Here is a 24,446-nt window from a genome sequence, read left to right on the forward strand (position 1 = left end):
ATGCTGCGGCTTGTCGTGTGGTCGGCCAAGATTAGCCCACCCCTGAGCCCCCCACCCAGACCCTGCGTGTCCGTGTACTTCAGAGGTGAGAGCCAGGAGCCCCAAGAGGCAACATATGTTCAATGAAAAACTAGATTTATCGGTGCCCTACTAGGTAAAAGATGCCCTGTGTCACAGAAAGGTGAGGTAGACACCATCTGGCTCTTTCAAATTTATCATCCTTGTTGCTATTATTTCTCTTAGTATGACTCCTCTGCCTCCCATTTTTTTTCCAGTGAATGGCTACGGGAGAAAAAGAAGATGAATACTTCTCGAGTTTCTTCTAGGAACTAGGGCTGTGCCACAAACAGGTTAAAAAAAAAACAAGTACCTGCTTCATAGGATGGCTGTGGGGATTTGAAAAGATACTATACATACAGGTCTTTGTACAACTTCTGGTAATAACTGCTCAATTGTATGAATTACTTTTATAATCAACAAAGTCTTATAAATATAATGATTTTTGCTCCTCACAACAATTCTATGAGGCAAGTTTTATTGTCTCAATTTTTCATAGATAAGGAAAAAATCCAAGAGAGGTGGGAGGGGTGGTGTAAAGGATTTATGAGAGAAAATGAAAAAGGTTAAGTGTATCCATATAACAGAGAGCTGGGGACAAAAAGGGGAAAAGGGAAAGAAAGATGAACAGTCTGTTGGAGGAGAGAAAGGGGGGTGTGGACACAGGCAAATGAGGTTTTCCAGGAAGTGTGGGGAGTGAGAAAATTGGGGCCAAGAGAAAATAGGACACAGTCGTTTCCAAAAGAAATGAGCGGAGACTGAAATTCCTTAAATTTTTTTCTGGCCTGTGAAACTCTGCTTGCTGAGTGTGCTGTCACTCAGAGGTGGAACACTCAGGACTCCAGGTGCATAGGGTGATGTAGGTTTATGTCCCCAGTTTGCGGGTTGAAAGAGATGTAGTGGAGGTTCAGCATGTCTTTGCCCTGAAACTAATTTTGCGGTGAGCCGGGGAACAGTCTGATTCCGAGCCATCTTCCCCATCACCTCCCAGGCACTGTCTTTCTCCTCCTAGAAATCTCTCTTACAAAGATGCCTACAACCCAGAATCCTGGGTTTGCCCCCAGATTTGCCTACACATTTTTATCACTGAATGTTTGTTTGATATCTTTTATTCCTTTTTCACCTGTCGTTTCCAGCCCCACTTCCCCACTACTGGACAGGCACAGAGAATCCCCTGCTTCTCCCCACACCCCATCCCCACCCCCGTCTGTCTCCTCTCTCTTCTCTCTCACACACATTCTTTCCTTGGGAAGAATCTCAAATTTAGCAATTTAGAGGTTCTTTGCAGGGCTATAGACTGTTCTTTGTTAAAGATATTTCTGGGGAAGGCATATTTTAGTGGATAAAGAGCTGTCAACCCATTAGAGATGTTTTGGGATGTATTAGGGTACACTAGCTTTGCTCCGGTCACAACGGAACCCTTAAATCCCAGTGCCTTAACACAACAAAAGTTTACCTCTTGCCCACACCAAGTGCTGCATCGACTGTGCAGATCAGGCAACAATCCTGAATGACTCCTCCAAACAGTAGTTTAGGGACCAGCTGCTCTTTGCTAGTGGCTGCAAAGTCACCAGGTACCACCCTGCCAGCAGACGGTGAGAGCGCATGTGGAGAGTGGGGAGGAGAACGGAGACTCTCATGGGAGATTTTGGGAGCCAGTCCAGGCTGTGGTGAGCATGGATCCCATACTCCGTTGGCCAGAACGAGTCACACGGCTGCACCCGGCTGCAGGATGGCTGGGAACCATGTACCCAGGAAGAAAATGAAATGAACACATAACATTATCTGTCACGTGGGGTGATGTCACTCTTATAAAAAGTGAGAAATTTTGAAATCTCCAGAGTAAGAAAGAGTCAGTGCTGTGTCACATCTGCCAATGTAGACTGGATGTTTTCTACATCAAGATAAGTCCTACCCCTCTTTGCTCACTTGAACCTAGACTTTGAAATATTTCCTACCACCAATGCCAGCCCCTTGGTGTCTTTGCAGATGTCAAGAGGACAACTCATGAGGTGGAAGGCAATCACCCCATATGGAACGAGGTAAAACACATCAGACAAGCCCAGATGAGGCAATGACAAGCCCAACAGTGAGGCTGGGTCCAGACCGTGCCCAGAAGTCTAGGGAGGGAACAGGGAGCCTCATCAGCCTTTCCCAAGGCTGGAACATCATGCCCTGCGAGTAGCCTCTGAGCTGAGAAGGCTGTGCAGGTCTCAAGGCCATAGCAGCCACATCTGCCCACAGCTCTTGGCCCATCTCACCCACTCTGGGGGTGGACCCATCTTGTCCAACCCAGCCGCCCTGATGTTCCCAGAAACCTGAAATAGAGACAGGGCTCCCCGTGTAGGATCCCCTCTCATCTTCCATCCATCCATGTCCCCCCAGCCAGTCCCCAAACCCCTTAGCTACTAACAAGCCCACAGTACTGCAGTTAAGCTGTGGGAGCCCAGGTAGGATGCCTGGTCCCTTGGTGAAGGTAGCAAATGCCATCCTCTTAGGAAATTAGACTTGAGGGATATTCCTCAGTTTGAGAGAAACACAGTGCCAGCCGTTCCCTGCATCTTTTCTAATTTCCTAGGAGGATGGAAAAGGGAGGGGAGAGGGAGGACGCTGACCTCTCTGTGCCTCCCACAGACCCTCATCTGGCACCTCTGGAACCGCCCCCTGCAAAAGGACTCTTTCCTGCAAATCACCCTTCGGGACATGGGCTCAATAAAGAAGGAAAGGTAAGGCAGAGAGAGAGGCAGGAGGAGCCTGATTCCTGACTAAAGCTATGGCAGATGCTGCATCTCCTGTCTCTAATCTGTAACTCACTCAGATGCAAGGACCAGAATCCACTCCAGACAGCTAATGCAAAAAAAGAAAAAAAGGGGGGTGGTGTATATGAAGGCTAGGTATATAGATGGACAGATCAACTAGACCTTGGAAACTGGGGACCCAGGGGCAGTTCTGTCTCTTCTGAAGGCACAGAATCTCAAATCTCTTTCTCTCTGCCCCACCCTGGCTTCTCATCACAGCCCCATTCTAGTGCCTCACTGAGACCGAGGCTATGGCATCTCAGGTCAAAATTCCCAGGACAGAGAATCTGACTGGCCCAGCTTTGGTCAGGTGCCCACCTCCTGGTCCAATCAGCTGTTACTTGGCACAGGTCCCATTCCGGAGGAGTGTGGGTGCAGAGCTTCTGGGAAAAGGCTGGGCAGGGCAGAGCCAGTAACTGGGATGCCCACTGTCCAGGAAGCCCCAAAGCCAATTCCCAGAGAGTTGAGAGCCCTCTGGTGGATGCTCCCAGCAACTGCATCCTTCCCTAAGCCTCGGTGGACAGCACAGCTTCCAGGAGAGAAAGACATCTCTGGATAAAGTCATGCCTGGGACGGAGAAGGACACCTTTTCCTCTGGCTCAGGAACTCACACCTGCTCTTTGTCTCTCCAGGTTCATTGGCCTGGCCACAATACTGCTCAAACCCTTGGTGAATAAACCAAGTAAGATCCTTTTCATGAAGGACCTGACCCTGCTCAACCATTCCATGATGCCCACAGATGTGAGTCGGGCCCTAGGAAGGGTGGGTGGAGGAGGGGGGGCAGCTGGTGAAGCTGAGGCATCCACTCCAGCAGAGTCCCAGTGTGCCCCCAACCCAGAGAGCACTTTCTGCCCTGCGGAGGACCCATCACACTTCCCATCATCTCCCCAACTTCCCCATGCTGCCCTCCATCCACCTACCCACATCTCCACCCTTCGTCCACCCATTGAGATTGAGTATTCAGTTGATCGTCCACTGGTGTCAGCAACTGTGCAAGGCCTGGGATACAAAATTGAATGAAGCCCACATCTGTTGTCACTCTCGGTGACAAGTGCTCCAGCACATGTATATTGAGGTCAGTGAGCTATTTCACTGAGGTCAGGAGATAATGAACGATTCCACTTGGGAGGAAATGGAAGGCTTTACAGGGGAGGTGATTAAGATGTGTGGAAACACATGAAGACCAACCAGATGAGAACAAGCAAAGGCGATTTATTCAGAGCTTGCTATATAACAAGGGAGTCAGCCACCATCACTTGGTTTGGACAGAGACTCAAAGGCAGGCAGAGGAGTGGGAAAGCTTTATGGTAGAAAAAAGGGAAGGCTTCAGGTGTGCCCGGATTGGAGGCTGTTGGTGTGGGAAGCTGTAAGTGGCCCAACTAGAAGCCGGGCATCCTATGTGATCGCTTAGGGGTGCATATTTGTCTTTATCCCATTGGTCCTGAGCTAGAAGTGGGGACAAAATTAAGGGATCTATCCGTTATTAATCAAATCCCGACTGTCTGTTGCCAGAGTTGGTGGTTGGACTTCCTATGAGTCTGACTCACTGCAGACTGACTTCCTGGGCTGGTTACTATAGATATCGTGTTAGTTTCCTGAGCTGATTGCTACAGATTGCCTGTCAGAGTTCCATTTTTATGGATGGTTTTTAAGGAGGGGCATGAGTTTGCCCAATGGACAGGAAAGGAAGACAATCCAAGGCAGGGGTATAAGGTACCTGTGTGAAGGCTGGAGGGAAAAGAGGCAGCACTGCAGGTTCAGGAGGGTGGGCTGCCTGCACTGCTGGCACCGGGGGAGGGGGCGGAAGGGGTGTGAAGGTCAGGGAGACCTGAGACTGGGTAGGCGGCCAGGGGCCAGACGTAAAGGGCCTGTGGTCTATGCTGATGAGTTGTGACTTTACTCTGATAGTTTAGAGCACTTAGGGAGTGTTTAGGGGTCGATTCTGACGATGGTCTGGAGGATGGACGGGCAGTGAGAGTGCTTGCAGGCAGGAGGTCAGTTAGGTGTTTGCTGGAGTTCCCACATGAGGTCATAAGATGTTGGGCTCGGAGTTTAGCATCAGTGGTTCTAGACTGGTCTCAAGTCACCTCTCTCTCTCCTCCCCACCCTGCTGCATCCTTTTCTGTCACCACCACTAATGTGTGCCTCCTCTATTCTTCAAACCCCATCCATGGTAACCCATTGCTCTCTCCCCACCAGTTTATAACCTCCTTCCATCCCAGACCGCACAGGCCCCCATGGTGTGGTCCTGTGCCATGGCCAGCGTCACTCCGCCCGGGAAGACTGGGTGTGGCCCCTGCCAGGCTGGACCAGGTTCCAGTGCTATGATTTGGCCAAGGATCGCAGGATCTTACAGCTCCCCTACCTTTGCCTTGCAGTGCACTCTCACCCTACAGGTGGCCCTTATGACCTACAAGGATATAGAGAAGATAGGTATGTACTTCCATGGGGCTAAGCCCTGCATTTCACCAAGCATAGCTGGATGGGCTCTTGGGGATCTTGGAGACCCAACCCTTGAGCCCTACAGAAGGATAGTGACCAAGTTAGGGTCTGTAGGCCAGATCTCCGGGCACCTGCCTGAGGTCACCTGTCCTCCCAATGTGTCCACTTGTCTGTAGACAGAAGACCCAGCCTCCAATGGGCTGCAGAGGGAGGCAAGGATGGCCATTTCCAAGGGCCCCCATATGTAGAGTGTGAGGCCCGGGGTTGCCCATGGTGGGTGGAGACCATGGGAATGTCTGGGGAGGACATGTGCCCTTGTCAGGGCCTCTTGGCCATGATTTTACTCAGGAGCTGGTCACTGGGGATGCAACAGTGAAATGGGGGAAATGCCTCCAAGTCTCCTGGGCCCCAGCCTCTGAGAGCCCACCCTGGACTATGTTTCCCCAGGCTATGAAGACCACCTGGCCATCATGGCACAAGAGGTGGCTAGGCAGAAACGGACGTTTCCCAGCTCCGCCGTACACAAGGCTCTGTCCCCAAAGCCTCAGCACTTCCAGGTGAGGCCGGCCAGGGTGAAAGCCCACGTGATTTGGCCGACACCCTCACCGTGTTCCCAGGCCATCCCTGCCTCTCCACAAGGTCATGGAGGAAGGTCAGGGCTTCAGATTGGGCTCCAGGTCCTCAGACCTTCACCACACCCTCTGCTCCTCCGGGGGCCGTTCTGGGAAACTTCTGCGTGTGGCTGAGGCTGGAGCCAGCTCCAGGGGGGTGACAGGAAGCACTGTGGGCAGTGCACACCAGGCCCTGGCCATGCCGGGGAGGCAGGGCTGAGGCCTGGACCCTGCCCTTCAGGAGGTGGCAATACAAGGCTAGCCTTGGGCAAGGAGAAATGAGCTGCACAGCAGAGGCTGAGGAGAGTTCGAGGGGATCCCTGGGAAGCTCCACGGGTTCCACTGTGGATTCTGGAACCCCCATACCATGGCTTACCAACTTACTTCTGACCTCTAGCCTGTGATCTAACATTTCTGCCATGGTTGGACCTGCTCCCCAGCCAGCCACGTGCTCAGGAGACTGGGAGTTATCCTTGGCTGCCCCTCCTCCTCACCCCACCCCCAGCATCCAGTCAATGGCCGAGTCCTAGCTCTTAATATCACCTGACCGCACCCACTTCTCCATTGCCTCTTCCATCCGCTGGTCCCAGACAACATCATCCCTTCTCTGGACCACCTTGAATAGGCTCCTCCCAAACTCCCAGCCCCCAGCTCTCTCCTGTCCATTTTTCAGTCCCAGTGGTCTTTCAAAGATGTCATTCTTGGGACTTCCCTGGTGGTCCAGTGGTTAAGACCCCATGCTCCCAAAGCAGGGGGCATGGATTCGATCCCTGGTCGGTGAACTAAGATCCCGCATGCCGCATGACGCGGCCAAAAAAAAATAATGTCCTTCTTATCATGCCATGCGTGTGCCTAAAAATGTTCTTAAAAATGAAGACTCCCAGTGTTCTCAGGACATAACCCAAACTCCTTACGATGGCTCCCAGGCCCTTGATAACCCAAACCTGGCCCGCAAGCCACTCTGTCCCCTGTCCCTGCCCCGCCCCGCCCTGCTGTAACATCCTACACAACTTACAGTCCCCACTCTCAAGACCCTTTCCGTAGCCACCAGGCCTTTGCACGTGCTGTCGCCTCCTTTGGAGAACATTCCCTCTCCCCATTGGCCCTGTCCCCCTTCACGAGGCTGGCTAGCCACAGGATAGAAGGTCAGCGTGCCCAAATCACTACCCTTCCTATGTACTAGTGCTTAGGGCAAAGTTCTGACATGAGGGCTGTTTGCCTGGTTTGACCACTCTTGTCTCTGATGGTCAGGTAGCTGCGTGTGTATTAATCCTTGAAGGGCTCCTGGACTTGATGGAGACACAGGAGGCCTCATGGAGAATGGCAGGATCCACGGGCTGGGCTGGGAGAGCTGTGTGCTCTTACTACCTCTAGTCACGACAGGCTCCCACGACTGTGCCCTGCCAGCCGCCGCCATCTCCAGTTCCCTCCCCTGGGGCTTTAGCCAGCCTGGATCTTACGGGCTCTTCTCCCTCCCACCTTCTAATTCTAGGCTCAGACTTCATAGTCCCTTTACTGAGTCTCAGGAAAGTATGTAAAAGCAGAAGAAGAAGAAATCACAAATCAGAGATCAAATCACAGATCATAGATTCAACTGCATAGAACTTTAAAATGTTCGATTCCCTAAAAAGATCGCAGACAAACATAAAAAGACAGCAAACTGAGAAATGTTAGACTTTATTCTGTAACAAGTCCCTACCACTCAAGAAACACCCAAGATGAAAAGGGCAAAGTGGAGGTGACAGTTCCCAGAAAAGGAAAGAGAAGGAACCATGGCCTTCCCAGGGCCCGTGGGGTCACTTTCTATCCGCAGTAGATGTTTCTCATCAGAACATATTGTTCTTCTAGAGAAGAGTCCCCACTGGGGAAGGGGAGCCCAACGTCAAGTTCCCCTGTTTCCTCCTCTGCAGGTCCGAGTGAAGGTGTTTGAAGCTCGGCAGCTCATGGGCAATGACATCAAGCCGGTGGTGAAGGTGGTCATCGGAGGCTACCAGCACCACACGCGGATCAAGATGGGAAATAACCCTTTCTTCAATGAGGTGGGCAGCACATGCCCTTCAGAGCCGAATGGGGCACTTGGGCCAAGAAGGCCAGCCAAGGGCTGGGCATTTCCTGCCGGCAGCCAGCAAGCTTGCTCCCTTACGCGGGCGCTTTCATTTGTTTGTTCCACAAACTCTTACTGGGCATGGAGGGCCAAACACTGGGCTTAGCACAGGGAATAGAGAGCGAGTAATTCTGAGCCCTGCAGGGGGGGAGCTGGTGGTCTGTGGGGGGCCTCCCGCATATGTGAACACGTAAAGGATGACAACGGGGCAAGACTGCAGTGCACAGGGATTGCAGCCGCGAAACGCAGGCCCTCTGTAGCCCTGGCCACTGCGGAAACCCCACCTCATAGCATCGTGTCTGACACAGTAGGAACTCCATCCACATGCGCTGAATTAATTGATGACTAGACCACCAAAGAAAAGATAAAAGCACGGTGGGAGCAGGGAGCAGGGGTTGGAGAGGACTCCGAAAAGGCAGGATGGGGAAAGATAATTCAGGAAAAAGGAATAGTGTTCTCAGAGGCCTGGAAAGGAGAAGCAGTACACTGGTTGGCAGAACTGTAGACACGGGTGTAGTTGGAGGGGAGTGGCCGGAGGTGAGCCTTCAAAGTGCCCTGGGGCCCCGTCATGGATGGGACTTGGGAGCCATGGAGGGATTCAAGCAGGAGAGTGACAGGGCCCGGTCTGCATCTGGGGAAGGAGGTTCTGGCTGCAGCAGGGAGTGGGGTGCAGTGGACAGACAGGGCGATTGTTTTTTTTTTTGGCCGCGTTGCTCAGCTTGTGGGATCTTAGTTCCCCGACCAGGGATTGAACCCAGGCCCTCGGCAGTGAAAGCTCAGACTCCTAACCACTGGACCGCCAAGGAATTCCCAGGGCGATCTAGAAAGAAGTAGAGGCTTGAATCTCCATCCCAGGGCAGTTAGCTGGGCCTTGAGCTGCTCCTGACAAGTCCTCCAGGGATCCCTTACCCCACCCTTTTCTGGAGAGAAAACCCCTCCGGGACCTGGCAGGCCTCTGCTTCTGTGGGAGGAGCGATCGGGTGGTAGCGAGCTGAAAGCCATTGAAATGGGCAAACAGTGGGGCAGAAACCTGCTAGTCTGAGGCTTCAGGCTTGCTGAGTCCCTGGGGGAAGTGGTGGAAGGAATATCTCCTACCCACACCCCGACTCTCTCTGCTTCAGATCTTCTTTCAGAATTTTTATGAGGTTCCTGCAAAATTCTTCGATGAGACCATCTTAATCCAGGTGAGGAGTTAGCTGGACAATGTGGGTCCACTTTCTTGTCCCACCTCAATTCTGGAAAGTGCGTCAGCCCCGCATCCTTACCTGTAGAGCTAGAGACACATCAGATGGACTTTCTGACCCCAAGGCAGCATCTCTGCCGCCTTCTTTATCCCGGCAACCAGACACCCCATTCATTCATTCATCCATTCAACAAATGTTGTGGAAGGCCAACTGATAGGCCCTGAGCTCAGCTCCGAGGTGAACAAAGCAGCCCTTTCCCATGTGCCAGGATTCTCATGCCACCCCTCAAATGTCCCCTCAACATGGGACATCCCTTTCTCCAATGAGAGGGAGCCCGGTAACAATGGTGAGCACGTATTTATCAACTGCTTCCTATGTGCCCAGCACAGGGCTAAGGAGAGCAAGGCTTCTCCCTTGAAGAGTTTACATGTTCTTAAGAAATAGCCAGGACAGCATGCAGTGGAGAAAGTTGAGTGCAACAATTTGCTTTGTGGAGATCAAGTGAATTGTCCTCTCTGATCAATTTCCTCATCTGTAAAATGGAGCTGAAATATATGGACTTCACAGGGCTCCTCCGCAAATTAAATGAGAAAAGCTACATGGAAGTGTCAGCCATTAGGAAGCATTGAGTAAATCCTGGAGAATCCAGATGTGCCCTTATGATTCCTCCCATGGGGCTGGGGGAAATTGGGCTTGTGAATAACTGAGATCTTTCTGGAAACTCCCCTGCAGGTGATGAATTCCTCAGTGATGAGATTCAACGCAGAGATCGGGAGATTCCAAGTGAGCTCTGGATGGAGGAGGCGGTTTGGTGAAACAGTTACAGAGACCCACCCTGGGCTCTGTGTCCAAGTCTAGGGGAAAGGATTTTGATGCTAAAAGATCCAGATTTGGATCCACCTACCAACTGGGTGATTTAGACAAGTTATTCGGAGCCTCTACTTCCTCATCTGTAAAATGGGGATAATAATATACCCAACCCACAGGGTCATTGTGAGGATTAAAGTATGTAACATTTATGAAAGCGCTGGGTGCCACGTTGAATCCCCCCACACTTATAACACTGTGGAAGCAGAGGACTCAAAAGGCCAACCAAATTGCTGGAGAAACCTAGAGAAAGATTGCTGCCTGTGAAGACAGAGTAAAAAGATTTGCTTTGGGAAAGACACAGGTTGAGAAGTGAGGAAAGTTCACAAGGTCATGAAGGGCTAAACTAACATTCTCCAAATCCAGGAAGATCAGGAAAAGGCAGGGTTGCCAGATTAAATACAGGATGCCCTGGAAATTTTGAATCTTAAACAACAGGTACTTTTTAAATATAAGTATGTCCCCAGTATTTCATGGCTCCTCATGAAATATTGCTGGGGACCTATGTATACTAAAAAAGTTGTCGTTGTTTGTCGTGGTCCGAACGCGGGTTGGAAAAGAATTTCCAGACATAAGGCAGAATGTAAAGAAGATAGAATTTATTAGAGGGAAGGGTTGCTACCAGAACAGAGGGCCAACTTCCTAGTAGTCTGGGAGAGTCAAGCCCAAACGTGTGCTATTGATCAGTTTTTATAGCCAGAAAACAAAGGAATGGTCCGAGGTGAAATTTTCCTTTACCGATTGGTCGAGGCACATATACCTTCCTTCTATAGGATGGGAGTGGGACAGGGCAGATGCCTTTCCTTATTTGGGACAGGTCCCGTTGCCCAGGCGGGTGTCGCCCAGGTGGGCTCAGAAATTTCGTAACCATGGTAACATGGTAGGGAGGGTGATTAAGAGTCTGGTAAGGGGGGGTGTAACGCTGAAACTTTTTCAGGCAGGGTCGTCCTTTGTCCTTGAAGCACCATTGTCCCTGGAGCACCACACTGTTTATCTGTAATTCTAATTTAAGCTGCCATCTGTATTTTCATTTGCTAAATCTGGCAACTCAAGGAAAAGGGCCCAGCCCTTGGGAAAGGCAAATTTAGGGCAAATCAGAGTAAGGTTTCTTTCTCACTACAGTACTTGTAATAAGCACACGAAGGGTCATGACCTGCCCCTCCCCCACCTAACCATCAAGGAAGCAGCACAGGTTTAGAAATTAAGAGATTATAGAGAGGCTAGGTAGCAGGAGGTCAAAATGTGCTTCTGACAAAGGCCACTGTGTGACTTCCAGACGATGACCAACGATTGCTGAATAAGTTTTAGAGCTCAGGGAAAAACCTGAGCTTTTAAAGGTATATATATTCCTTTTTTGGAAAATTTCAAACATACACAAAAGTAGAGAGAATGGTGTCATGAATTCCCCCATCCCCATCACTCACCTTCACCAATTCATTGTCAATCATGTAATCATGTTTTATCTACACCTGGCCCCCTTCCTCTCCCCTACAAATTTTGAATCAAATCTCAGACATCATTTTATTTTTAAATATTTCATTACCTATTTCTAAAACATACAGATTTTATTAAGCATAACCAAAGACAATGACTACATCTAAACATCTTTATAATTCCTGGATAGCACTAAATATCTAGTCAGTGTTCACATTTCCCTAATTGTCTTGTGAATTCCATTTACAGTTTGTTCAAATCAGGATCCAAACCAAGTGCACACATTGCAGTTGGTTAAAATGTTATTTTTAGGTGTATTTTATTCAGTTGGTCCTGCCCCCTAGTTTACCTTGCCGTTTATTTGTTGAAGCAACTGGATAGCTTGTCCTGCAGTTTTCCCTCAGTCTGGATTTTGCTGGTTGTACCTCCAGGGGATCCCTTCTCACATCTCTCTGCCCAGGTATTTCCTATCTAGAGGCTAGATCAGACTTGGGTCAATTATTTGGCAAGGTGATGTCACCAGGAGACACAGAACGACTGTTGGTCTTTTTTTATGTTGTTAACAGCTATTGATGATCACTGCCTAGATCTATGGCTTTATTAGGGGTGACTGAGTTTCATTTTGGTTTGTTTTCTTCTAGCTTTATTGAGGTACAATTGACATACCATGAATTATACTATTTTATTTTATCAGGATCTTAGTCCCCCGACCAGGGATTGAACCCGGGCCAAGGCAGTGAAAATGCTGAGTCCTAACCACTGGACTGCCCGGGAATTCCCTATACATATTTTAAATGTATAATTTCATGTTTTAAAATATGTATACAACCATGAAACCATGACCGACAATCAAGGTAATGAACATATCTATCACCCTCCAAACTTTCCTTGTGCCTCTTTGTAATTCTTCCCTCTTCCCCGAGTCCTGCCTGCTCCCATCCCCAGACAACCACTGGTCTGCTTTCTGTAACTACACATTGCTTTGCATTTTCTAGAATTGTATATAAATGGAATCATACAGCGTGTACTTTATTGTTGTTTGGCTTCTTTCAATCAGCATAATTATTTTGAGATTCATCCACGTTGTTTCATGGATCAATAGTTCATTCCTTCTTATTGCTGAATAGTATTCCATTTATGGATATACCACAGGTTGTTGATCCATTCAGCTGCTGATGGGCATTTAGATTGTTTCCAGCTTGGCGCTATTAAAACAAAGCTGCTGTAACACTGATGTATAAGTCTTAGTATGGACCTATGCTTTGATGTCTCTTGAGTAAATATGTAGAAGTGAAATGACTACCTCATAAGGTAGGTGTGTGTTTAACTTTTAAAGAAAATTCCTAGCAGTTTTTTCGCAAAAATTCCAAATAGGGTCTACCATTTTATATTCCCACCAGCAGTATATATTAGAGCTCCAGTTGCTCCACATTCTTATCCAAACTTGATACTGTTCATCTTTTAAATTTTGGCTCTTCTAAGTATGTGTGGTGGTATCTTGTTGTGATTATAATTTACTCTTCCCTGATGATGTTGAGCATCTTTTCAAGTATTTGCTATCTAACTTCTTTGATGAAGTGTCTGTTCAAATCTTTTGCTTGTTTTCATTGGGTTGTTAGTTTTCTTACTATGGAGTTTTGAGATTTTCTTAAATATTCTGGATACAAGTCCTTTATCAGATAAATGATTTGGAAATATGTTCTCCCAGTATATGATGTCTCCTTTCATTTTCTTTTCCTTCTTTTTTTTTTTTAAGGGTTCTTTTTTAAAAAAAAAATAATAAATTTATTTATTTATTTATTTTTGGCTGTGTTGGGTCTTTGTTGCTGCACGCGGGCTTTCTCTAGGTGTGGTGAGCGGGGGCTACTTTTCGTTGTGGTGTGTGGGTTTCTCACTGTGGTGGCTTCTCTTGTTGCAGAGCACGGGCTCTAGGCACACAGGTTTCAGTAGTTGTGGCACGCAGGCTTAGTAGTTGCGGCACACAGGCTCTAGAGCACAGGCTCAGTAGTTGTGGTGCACAGGTTTAGTTGCTCCACGGCATGTAGGATCTTCCCGGACCAGGGCTCGAACCCGTGTCCCCGGCATTGGCAGGAGGATTCTTAACCACTGCGCCACCAGGGAAGCCCTCTTTTCATTTTCTTAACAGTGTCTTTCAAAGAGTAGAAGTTTTACATTTCGATGAAGTCCAATTTATCAAAATTTTCTTTTATGGATTGTGTTTTTGTTGTTGGATCTAAGAAGTCTTTGCCTACCTAACCCAAGGGGCTGACTGAGCTTTAAAGCAGGCCTACATGCAAAATTTAGGGCTTGCTCTATGGACCCTTCCAAGGGTGGCCTGAATGTTCTGCGGTGCCTTGCCCCACACCACCTTCAATCCTGTACTGCATCCCTCAGGCCTCAGGGAGTCAAAAACTGTCTCCCAGGGGAAAGGGAAAACCCGTAGTCTCTTTGCCAAATCCTCCCTTGACCATCCTCTTCCCCAGAACGGGAGACACCTTTCCCCACCCCCCAGGGGTAGGGAAGAACAACGTCGTGTTGGCCAGCAGTGCTGGTGGTGATCAAGAATCCTTTCAATCCAGGCCACCTCACTTACTAGTTGTAAAACTTTGGGCTCTTCTCCCAAACTCAGTATCCTCCTCTGTAGAGTGGAGGTGATAATGGCCCAACTTCCAGGTCGTTGTAAAGATTAAAGGAATTAGGGTGGAACAAGTACTCGTATTGTCAACAAGTTGGTTGGCTGGAGGCCCTAACTAATCCTTACTCTATTCTTTCTTTTCAGACAGATATTGGGTTCATCTACAACTCTCCAGGTAGGCAGCAGTTGTTGGAAATATGTGTGTCTTCTGAGAAAAACCAGGTCAGGTGTTGAAATCATCTCAAAAATCCCTGTATGTTCAACACATGGGGGGAGAGTATTAGAAGGTGTGAATTATTTTCTGTACTTAACATTTTACTGTACTTCATGGTATTTTATCTTGTTTTATAATAACGTCTTTTTCTGCAAAAACCAAAGCATCTCTTTGGGTCAAATGCTAATTTTTTATTGCAGCCTTGGGTTGAATTTCTATTTTTCTATGCCAGTGTTTGAATTTTGTTGTTGTTGTTGTTGATTTCATTTCTTTTAATTGAAGTATGGTTGATTTACAATGTGTGGCCAGTGTTTGAATTTTGAGTAAACCTGACCATAACATACATACCAGGTTGAGGTTGGGACTTAGGGTTGCGGGAAATATTTGCCTCTCTCAGACCAGGACAGTAGCAACTATAAGTTCCCTGGATGGGAAAGGGGGGTCCCTGTTTCCTAAAGGCAATAGCTGGCAGCTTTTGCTTAAAGGTAGGAGTGACTCCCATTTCCCCCTGCCCCTGGCTGGGAACCAGAATATATGAGACACGTTTCCACACCCGTCTCCTACAGAAGCAAAGGCTGGTTTCAGGGAAGAAGGATAGAGACTGGAGGCTGGTCTCCCATGGGCCCTCTTCCTCTCCAGGTCACACACTCCTGAGGAAATGGCTTGGCCTCTGCCAGCCAAATGAACCCAGCAGTGGTGTGAGAGGCTACCTGAAAGTCACCATCTCTGCCCTCGGTGTGGGAGACCAGGCACCGGTGAGGCTGTCCCCCCAATACCCCAGGAGCATTTCCTACCCTAGCTGCTTCCGTGGGGCCCCCCGTGGGCCCCCCAAGAGGCCATTGCTCTTCACATGCTTTCATTTGTCCACTGTGTCCCTTCAGGGTTGTCCATCCCCACCCCAACCAAGCAGAAGGTTGGGGAAGCCAAGTCTGGTGGCCGTGACCTCCCTAAGACTCTGACCCTATCAGCTCTCTGGTCTCTCCAGGTAGATCAAAAGCTGACCTATAGGGCTGATGACACTGACATTCAGATCTTCAAGTCATCGGTGGTGCCCATCAACATGGCCTACGTACAGTTCTTCATCTACTGCGCCGAGGATCTCCACCTCAGTCAGTCAGGGCGGGGGAGGGGGTGACCCTGAGTTTCCCTACCCGCTGGCACTCTGGTTTCTCCTGGGGCTCCCCAGTTCCGTTTTGACACTACGATTTGGGGTGGGGGAGAGAGGGAGACTGAAATCTGCCAAGCATGGTTTTATGAAGGTCCCTTTAAAATGGGCCATGTGCCGTGCCCTGTCTTTGATGCCCAGATGCAGACTCAAGGTTCCCTATGCCAGGCCCCACCCCCGCTGCTGTTGTGTGCCAGGACACACAACGGCACATGGAGACAGAGTGGAAATGGGAGGTGTCTGCCCAGGGGGCACCAAACCAAATTATGGGGGAGGGTTTTAAGTTGTTCTGTCACCTCTCCATTTCCTTCTCCTGAAAAAAAGAAAAATGCTGCCATCTCAGAAATCTTTTAACTTCTTTGCTCTTAGAGAAACATCACTCAGTGAGTCCTATGTTGGAGGTGGAACTAATTGGGGAAAAGGTAAGCATAAAAATGGTCTGAGACTTAGAGAAATTGGCACCTAGAAAAAAATAGTGTGGAGGAAAAGTGGCCAGGACCCCAGGAATCGTATCCCAGTTCTTCCATTTATGGGTGATATGATCCCACTGGACCCGGGCCTCTGTGAAGGTGGAGGCCATGGCTTAGTCAGCCTGTATCCCAGAGCTGTGCCCAGTGCCCTGCATAGAGAAGATGCCCACCGAAAACCAAACATCCAAATGCACGGATGAGTGGACAAGTGGATGAAACAACGTGCCCGCAAATGCACAACATTGAAACTGTCACCGTCCTCTTTGGACCTCAGTTTCTTCATCTAGAAATGGAAGGTTCTGGGCAAGAGGGTTGCTGACATTCCACGGACCTCTATGAACACACGGTAGCATTTTCCAAAGGGTGTTGATGGAAGTTATGTGCAAAAAAAAGATCACATGTTCAAATTTGGGGAATGCTGGGTTAAAGTTAGATTTGTTTCAGAATTCATCAACCATCATTTCCACCATATTCTACCTATTAGAAGAAGTCATTAAATCCAGCCCATACATGAGGGGAGGGAGGTTAGTGTCCCCCTTTTGAAGGGGAGAGTACCAAAGGGAGGTGTGGACATATTTTGAAGCCACCACACTGAATATTTATTTCCCAATGAGTGGTTTAGGTACCCTGGAAGTAGGTGAGATACCGTTGGGTGGTAGAGGCATACATTTTTTCAAAAATTTTAATATTTCTTTTTTTTTCTTAGAGTGTATGGAAAAGTTTAAGCAGTTCAACTAACCCTTGGTTTCACTGACATGATTGCTTAGAATAAGGCTAGGTTGAAAAAGGAAGTCAAGTGATGCTTTGGAAAGGGGCATACCATCAGCATTGTTGCTGCTGACTTTTTGTCGGGATCTTAGTGTTTATCTAACAAAATCTACGTGTTTGCACTGATGTAATAAAGTTAGTAACCCTGTATCTATTTAAAAGTTAATTGAAAGCTGATTTAAGGGAAAATATGAAGGAGTCTGGATCTAGGTAGCTACTCAAAGGACCAAGGTTGTAGCGGATGAGAAGTTGTCAAAGTGTCTTTGGACCAGGGATTCCCATGACCAGCCCTGTGCTGCAGACAGGTTCACCTGTGGGCTGGACCGGAAGGGCTGGGAGGTGAGGCCAGTGGAGGGAGGAGGAGACAGACTGTCACTGACACTGCTTTGGGATGTTCCCAGCTCAAGACACACGTGCAGATGCAAACCGAGAGCCCGATATGGAACCAGATCCTGACCTTCCGGATTCAGGTATTGCTGTGCCATCACGCCCGCCCTCTTCCTCCTGCACCACAAACAGAAGGGGGTTTGGGTGTTTGTTGGGGGGGTGTGGGTGGACGGTAGGGGCCACGAAGCACGGCAGGAGGGGGCGGGGACTCTGCCTGATAGGGAGCGTGAGGAAGCCCAAGACACATTACAGAGAACCTCACTTGAAATAAATGGGGGGAATTTCCTGGCGGTCCAGTGGTTAAGACTCTACGCCCTCACTGCTGAGGGCCTGGGTTCGATCCCTGGTGGGGGAACTAAGATCCCACAGCCAGTGCTGCGAGGCCAAAAAAAAAAAAAAGAAAGAAAGGAAACCAATAAATGACCCAGATGATTTCAGCTAATGATCAAGGAGGCCAGGTTAAAAAAAAAAAAGAAATGAATGGACCCTAAGACTGAACTTTCCAGAGAACTTAAACGTGCCCTTTCACCTACATTAAAAAAAAAAAAAGCAATCACTTTCAAGACTCATTCTAAATTGTATTATGCATTTTCTTATCTTCTAGGCAAAGTGCCCTGAACATAATTATAGCTCTTTGTTGATGGCTTAGAGGCACTACAGGAACACAGTTACATGCTGGGCTACATGTAGTGTGGGGCTGTTTGTTCCTACATCAAATGTCCCCAACATGCTTTTCTTTGTGGGGTTCTGTAGTCTGATTTCTAAAGCCTTTCAGTCCTTCTCAGTCACTTGTCAGCGGTGTGGATCCCAGTTTTCTCCAAGCCCTGGGAGAGCCTTGATTGCCTTTTGACTCCACACCAGGCTTCTAAGAGCTGTGTGTAAAATAAGAGTATGCAGTCTGAGAGAGAACTTGGGCGCTCCCATAAGTGAGAGTGTACAGAACTTTGTGTGGCATCTGTTTGGCTACCCAGGGAGTGTTTTGCTTTCCTTATACCTACCTTACATTTGTGTGACGTGAAATTAGCTACCCTTCTGTGGACCTTCCTCCCTGCTTCTCGTAGAATCTTCTGCCTCCTCGTGAGTCATCTTCTTTTTTTTTTATTATTTTTTTTATTTTTGGCTGCGTTGGGTCTTCGTTGCTGCGTGCGGGCTTTCTCTAGTTGTGGCGAGCAGGGGCTACTCTTCGTTGAGTAGGTCCCCCTACTGAGGACCACAGGCCACACCCCAGGAACTGCTGTGAGCAGAGAAGAGGCCCCAGCTGAGAGGATTTGGGGCCCACTCAGGCCTCACCCCCAACAGCTCTGTTTTATACGTGGATTTTTTGTTTTTATAACTGAGGGCAGAGCAGAGATAAGACTCAGAAGCTTGGGTTCCAATCCTGATTCTACCCCTTACCGTGCGATCTCAAGCAAGTCCCTCTCTGGGCCTCAGTCCCGCTCGGTAAATAGGGACAATCAGGCCTTGCTGGGTTCTGGCAGAGCGGGTAGGGGCTCTGCATGTTGCATGAGAACTTCAGGAATTCAGCCTCTCTGTGCCACAGTGTTCCTGTCTGAAAATGGGAATAATCATAGCTCCTGGCTTCTGGGGTTGTAGGTGGGGTGGGTCTCTCAGGTGATCCACGTAGACCATTCAGGACATGCTGGGGACAACAGAAACCCTCCCCAGAGTGGCAGCTATGATGATTTACTCTTTGAGGAGATAGATGTCCCGCTGTTTAAAGGTTAAGTGCTAGGGAATTCCCTGGCGGTCCAGTGGTTAGGACTCCACGCTCTCAGTGCTGAGGTCCCAGGTTCAATCCCTGGTTGGGGAACTAAGATCCCACAAGCTGCAGGTCACGGCCAAAAAAAAATTAAATTAAATTAAATTAAAATAAATAAATAAATAAAGGTTAACTGCTAAATGTGAGGAAGACATTCGAGGCCTACAACCTCCCCATGAGTCTTGGTAAACATGCCTCCAGACTGAAGGGCCGTGTGAAGACTGCGATCATGAAGCCCAAAGTAGGGTGGACTCGGGTCCACTAGGACCCGATTTATTTTATAAAATTTATAAAATAAATGTTATACATTTATTTATTTATTTGTTTTTATTTTTGGCTGTGTTGGGTCTTCGTTGTGGTGCGCGGGCTTCTCATTTTCATGGCTTCCCTTGTTGCAGAGCACGGGCTCTAGGTGCGCGGGCTTCAGTAGTTGTGGCACGCGGGCTCAGTAGTTGTGACTCGCAGGTTTAGTCACTCTGCGGCATGTGGGATCTTCCCGGACCAGGGCTCGAACCCATGTCCCCTGCATTGGCAGGCAGATTCTTAACCACTGCGCCACCAAGGAAGCCAGGTCCACTAGGGAGCTTATGTAATGAGGGTCCATTTTAAGAATAACAATACAAAATGATCATGGGACACAGTCCAAGGCCTTTCCCAGGCCCTTGCAAAGGGCCGATGCAGTGGGGGGCCCACAGCCAAAGGTCCATAAGCTCCCATGGTCTGTCCCACTGGGCTCACTGGTAACCGAGCCAGGCCTTGACCCAGACTTAGGACTTTCCACCTGCTCCCAGTCTCAGCAAGGCCCAGGCCATCGGAGCAGGCACCCACTGCCCCTCTCGCTTGCCCCTTGCAGCTGCCCTGCCTCTCCAGCTACATCAAGTTCAGAGTCTTGGACTGGTGAGCAACTGGGTGGAGACTGGAAAACACGCCAGGGAGGAAGAAATCAGAGCTGGGCCAGGGGGTCAGCCTGCAGGGTGTGTTTCTCTCCAGCCCCGGGAACAAGTGCCATGATGAGATTGGGACGGTCAGCCTGTCCCTCAACCAGATCTCGTCCACTGGAGCAGAAATAGAAGGCAAGCAAGCCCCCGGCCCCGCCTCCTGCACCTCTCCCACTGGACCTGGGGACCCTTCTCACCCTCTCCCCTTGCAGGCATGTACTCTGGCTTCCTCCCCTGCTTTGGCCCCAGCTTCCTGACTCTCCGTGGGGGTAAAAAGGCCCCTTTCAGGATCAAGGAAGAAGACGCTGTAAGCTTCTCATGTCAGCCCTAGGGAACAGAGGAGGTAAAACCAACCATGTGTAAGGCGCCGGGGCCTGGAAAATGCCTGGGGAGGGCCAGGCCCTGGTTTCTGCCCACCACACTCCAGTAGAGGACTTGAAGGCTGTACATAAATGGCCATATAAATACGGGGCCTGTGCTGCGGCACAAGAAAGGAACAGATGGAGTGCTCTGGGCAGTCACTGAGGAAGGGACATTGAGATGAGACCTCAGGTAAGAGTTTCGGCAGGTGGAAAGTCATGGGCAACAAAAGAAACAGCACAGGTAAATGTGGAAAAGCACTGGGTTATTCAAGACTGGTGGTAAATGCCAGAAAGCCAATTGGCAAAAGAAGGGAATGGGGCTGGGAAGGACTCTGAGTGAGGAAGAGCCGCAGAAACCAGGACCTCAATGCCATTATAGGAGACTCTCCATCTCTCATCTCTGCTGCTCTTTCCTGGGCCTCATTCATTCCTACTGCAGTCTGGCCTCCCTGCTGGGAAGAGGACCATAGAAGCCTCTACTAGGGAAGGCCAGGGAAGCATTCTAATTGGCCTTCCTAGGTCATGTGTGCTCCCCTTGGACCAATCACTGTTGCTGAGGAGGCGGGGCCTGTCCTGATTGACCAGGCTGGGATAATTCAGTAGGTACCACAGTCCCCTCCAAGCATGAGGGGTTTACCAGGAACAGGGTCCTTCAGGTGGGCCAGCAGGTAGAACTGAATGAAGGGGAAGAGTGGACCTAAGGGTATAGAAGACGGCTCAGGGCCCAGAGGTTTCCAGGCATGGCCGTGACTGGAGTTTCTGGAATTCCTCCCTGGGATTGTGGTCAGCCCTAGGTAGGAAGTTACAGGACAACCCTGTCCTTCCTACAGAGGTTTCAGGGGAGACTTTCCTGGTTGTTTTTTTTTTTCTATCATCACTTTTCTCGCCGTTTCCCTTCCTGTCACACTAGACTATTCCCAACATTGTTAAGGATGGTTTAGCTTATCGAGGCCGAGTCTTCCTGGAGTTAATCACCCACATCAAGTCCCATCAAGATGCTAAGATGAAGGATCTCTCCCGAGATGTGATCAGCGTAGAGGTAACCCAGGAAGAAAGAGCTCCTCTGCCTGCCCCTAGTCTGCTGTGGGTCCCGTTTCTGACATTGCAAGAGGCCCTGGCCAGGAGGGGAATGCGCTTTTTGGATGTGTGAGAATGTTTGGTCGATCCACCTGAGTCTTTGCTAAGCCCCTATGGGGGCTTCCTGCTGTGCCAATCCCAGGAGGTCAGGGGACCCAGTAAAGACAAGGCTTCAGTTTAGGAGATGTGTAATCCAGTTAAGGAGAAATGATGTTTCAAGGAGCCTGGATTTCTTCCTGAAGGCCAAGGAGGGTCACTGAGGCAGGAAGGGGCAGGAGGAAGAGAGTCAGGAATAGATTGGAAGGGAGTAAATTGGGCCACCCAGTTAAGAGAAATGGGGACACAGTTACAGGGGAGGAGAACTGGAGAGGAGGGAGCAGGTGCCAGAGACCCTTTGGAAACAACGATCAGAGCCACAGACCAACAGGACACTAAGAAGTGAGGCTGACTCCCATTTTCTGCCTCAGGTGGCGAGGTGGGAAAGTGGGGGGCGTACATCAACATGGGCTCCCCAAAGGAGGAACAGGTCTGGGGGAGATGATGAATCCCACCTTTGACGTGTGCTTGTGAGACACCTGCGAAGACCAGTCCCCAAGGCTGCTAGACAGCGGGATGTGTCATGAACACACATCCAAGGATCTATCCAAGGTTCTGGAGGAATTGCCCTGGGGAGTAGGTGGAGTGAAGGGAGAAGGGAGCTGAGGCTGGAGCCCATCGGGAAGCACAGCCTATGAGACTGGAGGAGGAGGAGGGTGACTGCAGAGAGACGGAGGGGGAGTCTGCAAAGCGGAGAACTGAGGCAGCCTCCGGAGGGGAGAGTTGCAGAAAGGAGCGATCAGCGATCTGAATGTGGCGGAGAGAAAGGCTGAGGACCCAAAAGTGTGCGCTGGTTATTAGGAAGACACCGGTAGCCTTGGGTCAGGAGAGAAGCCAGGCTGCCATGGGTGGGAGGGAGAAGTTACAGACGGTGCATAGAGGCAAGTGCATAGAAACTTGGCTGCAAAGTTGAAGGAGATAAGATCAGGTCACAGCTAAATAGTGGCTCAGACGGTAGAAGGAGGGTTTTTTTGTTTGTTTGTTTTTTTGTTTTAATTAATTTATTTATATATTTTAAAATTTTTGGCTGTGTTGGGTCTTCGTTTCTGTGCGAGGGCTTTCTCCAGTTGGGGAGAGCGGGGGCCACTCTTCATCGCGGTGCGCGGGCCTCTCACTATCGCGGCCTCTCCCGTTGCGGAGCACAGGCTCCAGACGCGCAGGCTCAGTAGTTGTGGCTCACGGGCTTAGTCGCTCCGCGGCATGTGGGACCAGGGCTCGAACCCGTGTCCCCTGCATTGGCAGGCAGATTCTTAACCACTGCGCCACCAGGGAAGCCCCCAGGAGGGTTATTTTTTTAAGAGGGGGAGACGAGCTAGTGAACAGACTGGGAGAATGCATAAGTAGGGCAGAGGTGGACAGCGGAAATGAGAGAGGGGCTCACATGATGGATGGAGGACCTGAGCAGACGGACCCGCGGTGGGAGGACGGGGTTTGAGAAAAGCTAAGAGCAGGTGTGAGTGTGTATGCATCCTCCGCCACGCACCCTTGCCCACCCTCGGTCTCATCCGATGGGGGGCATTTAGGCAAAAAGGAGAGGGGTGGGGTGGCCCAACTCAGAGTTTAACCTGACCAGGGAGAAGACCCTCCTGCCTGATTTCAGGAAGAGAAGGAACCAGGACTGGCTGGGTGGAGGGGGCCAGGTGATGGAAGTCCTGGGAGGAACTTCCCTTGATCAGCCAGTGAGTGGGAGTCAAGGCAGGATTTTGAGAGGGGGCAGGGGTTCAGTGATGGTCTAGGTCACCCTGAATAGAAGCAAAGGTGGCTTTTGAAAGAAACTGGGCACCTCATGCTTGCCTCCCTGCCTGTCTCTATAGCCTTGTTCATCCCCTGGCTTACATACTGGGGATTGGTGGGCTATTGTTTTAGAAGCACCAGAACCGCCAAAAGTATGGGCTGTGCGTCATCTTCCTTTCCTGTACCATGATGCCCAACTTTAAGGACCTGATCCAATTCGAGGTCAGCATTGGTCACTATGGAAACAAGATGGACCTGAGTTACAAGCCTCTCGTCTCCACCACACAGTACAGCCAAGTGATATATGATGGTAAGAGTCAGATCCAACCAAAGGGTAGAGAGCAGCCAGTGCATGCTGGGCTCTGTGCTGGTCCTTTTAATGGTATTAGCTCATGGTACATTCATAGGCATTGTTAACCCACATTAGACGTGAGGAAAGTGAGCTTCAGGGAGGTGAAGTTACCTGCCAAACATTGCACAGCTAGCTAGTAGGTGGTGAACCCACGACAAGAACTGAAACTAGGTTTTGACTGCAAGTCCTTCTCTACACTACATTCCACACCACAGCTTCCCAACCTCATCTTCTTTCCTACTACTCTGAACCACCCCCATCCAGCCACGTGGCTACCATCCACTACTCACCTGCCCACCTTCCATCCATCCATGAATCCACTTATCCACGCATTCATCCATTCAACTACCACCCATCCACTATCCCAAACATCCAACCAACCACCCATCCACCCATTCATCCTTTCATCCAATGTATACTCATTGGACACTTCCATGGGGCACTATAAGTTTCTCGAAGTGCATTCCCTAGGCCAGCCCCATCAGCATCACCTGGGAACTGATAGAAATGCATATTCTTGGCTTCAGCCCAGACCTACAGAATCAGAAAACAGAACAGCAATCTGTGTTTCAACCAGCCCTCCAGGTGACTGGGATGCATGCTAAAGTTTGAGAACCACTGCTCTAGAGGAACATTCTCTCATTTTCATCTTTGTCAGCTTCACCCTCTTATCACCCATGGAGGGCTTTCCATGCATCCCCCTTGTCTGCCTGTTTTTTTAATAACAGCTTTTTTTGAAATATAATTCACACACCATGCAATTCATCCATGTAAAGTACACAATTCAGTAGTTTTTAGTATATTCACAGAATTGTGCTGCTATCACTGTGGTCAATTTTATGACGTTTTCATCACTCCAAAAGGAAACCCTGTACCCAGTAGCTATTTCTCCTCTACCTCTCCAACCTTAGGCAACCACTGATCTACTTGCTGTCTTATAGAGTTTCCTATCCTGGACATTTCATATAAATAGAATCAAACAATGTATGGTC

The 24,446-nt window shown here is 49.3% G+C and overlaps 1 protein-coding gene across 1 annotated transcript in view; it reads left to right on the forward strand.

The window, feature by feature from the left end:
* The window catches only part of FER1L5 (fer-1 like family member 5), a 55,453-nt gene continuing 31,007 nt past the window's right edge, over window positions 1–24,446 (forward strand). The window contains exons 1-19 of the mRNA XM_068564350.1: window positions 1–85; window positions 2,047–2,099; window positions 2,692–2,783; window positions 3,488–3,596; window positions 5,234–5,288; window positions 5,745–5,854; window positions 7,819–7,947; window positions 9,134–9,196; window positions 9,929–9,979; window positions 14,277–14,307; window positions 14,986–15,101; window positions 15,332–15,455; window positions 15,881–15,933; window positions 17,151–17,219; window positions 19,749–19,792; window positions 19,886–19,968; window positions 20,046–20,140; window positions 21,106–21,234; window positions 23,235–23,412. Of these exons, the coding sequence (XP_068420451.1) occupies window positions 1–85; window positions 2,047–2,099; window positions 2,692–2,783; window positions 3,488–3,596; window positions 5,234–5,288; window positions 5,745–5,854; window positions 7,819–7,947; window positions 9,134–9,196; window positions 9,929–9,979; window positions 14,277–14,307; window positions 14,986–15,101; window positions 15,332–15,455; window positions 15,881–15,933; window positions 17,151–17,219; window positions 19,749–19,792; window positions 19,886–19,968; window positions 20,046–20,140; window positions 21,106–21,234; window positions 23,235–23,412 (1,669 nt within the window). The remainder of the gene's footprint in view (window positions 86–2,046; window positions 2,100–2,691; window positions 2,784–3,487; window positions 3,597–5,233; window positions 5,289–5,744; window positions 5,855–7,818; window positions 7,948–9,133; window positions 9,197–9,928; window positions 9,980–14,276; window positions 14,308–14,985; window positions 15,102–15,331; window positions 15,456–15,880; window positions 15,934–17,150; window positions 17,220–19,748; window positions 19,793–19,885; window positions 19,969–20,045; window positions 20,141–21,105; window positions 21,235–23,234; window positions 23,413–24,446) is intronic.

This window comes from Eschrichtius robustus, chromosome 15 (assembly GCF_028021215.1).
Source record: "Eschrichtius robustus isolate mEscRob2 chromosome 15, mEscRob2.pri, whole genome shotgun sequence".
NCBI lineage: Eukaryota > Metazoa > Chordata > Mammalia > Artiodactyla > Eschrichtiidae > Eschrichtius > Eschrichtius robustus.